General features: G+C 59.6%; 1 protein-coding gene across 1 annotated transcript in view; it reads right to left on the bottom strand.

The window, feature by feature from the left end:
* Positions 1-223, bottom strand: part of EMH_0008180 (uncharacterized protein) — a gene marked incomplete at both ends in the record, with an annotated part of 1,393 nt that overhangs the window by 830 nt on the left and 340 nt on the right. Inside the window, one exon of the mRNA XM_013498252.1 lies at positions 148-223. Within this exon, the coding sequence (XP_013353706.1) occupies positions 148-223 (76 nt within the window). The remainder of the gene's footprint in view (positions 1-147) is intronic.

Genomic DNA, 223 nt, shown 5'->3' with positions numbered 1-223 from the left:
GCTGCTGCTGCTGCTGCTGCTGCTGCTGACCTGAGATAGAAACTGCATGCGGGGCGAGTTCTGCTGCAGCTTGCTGCTGCTGCTGCTACTGCTACTACTCATACTCCTACCTCTGCTGCTGCTGCTGCTGCTGCTGCTGCTGCTGACCTGAGATAGAAACTGCATGCGGGGCGAGTTCTGCTGCAGCCCGCAGCAGCTGTGATTTGCCTGTGCTGCTGTCGCC

The sequence above is a fragment of the Eimeria mitis genome, genomic scaffold (assembly GCF_000499745.2).
Source record: "Eimeria mitis Houghton genomic scaffold, Emh_scaff329, whole genome shotgun sequence".
NCBI classification, from domain to species: Eukaryota; Apicomplexa; class Conoidasida; order Eucoccidiorida; family Eimeriidae; genus Eimeria; species Eimeria mitis.
Note: the sequence above shows the minus strand (reverse complement) of the source record. Positions and strands in the feature narration are given on the sequence as shown.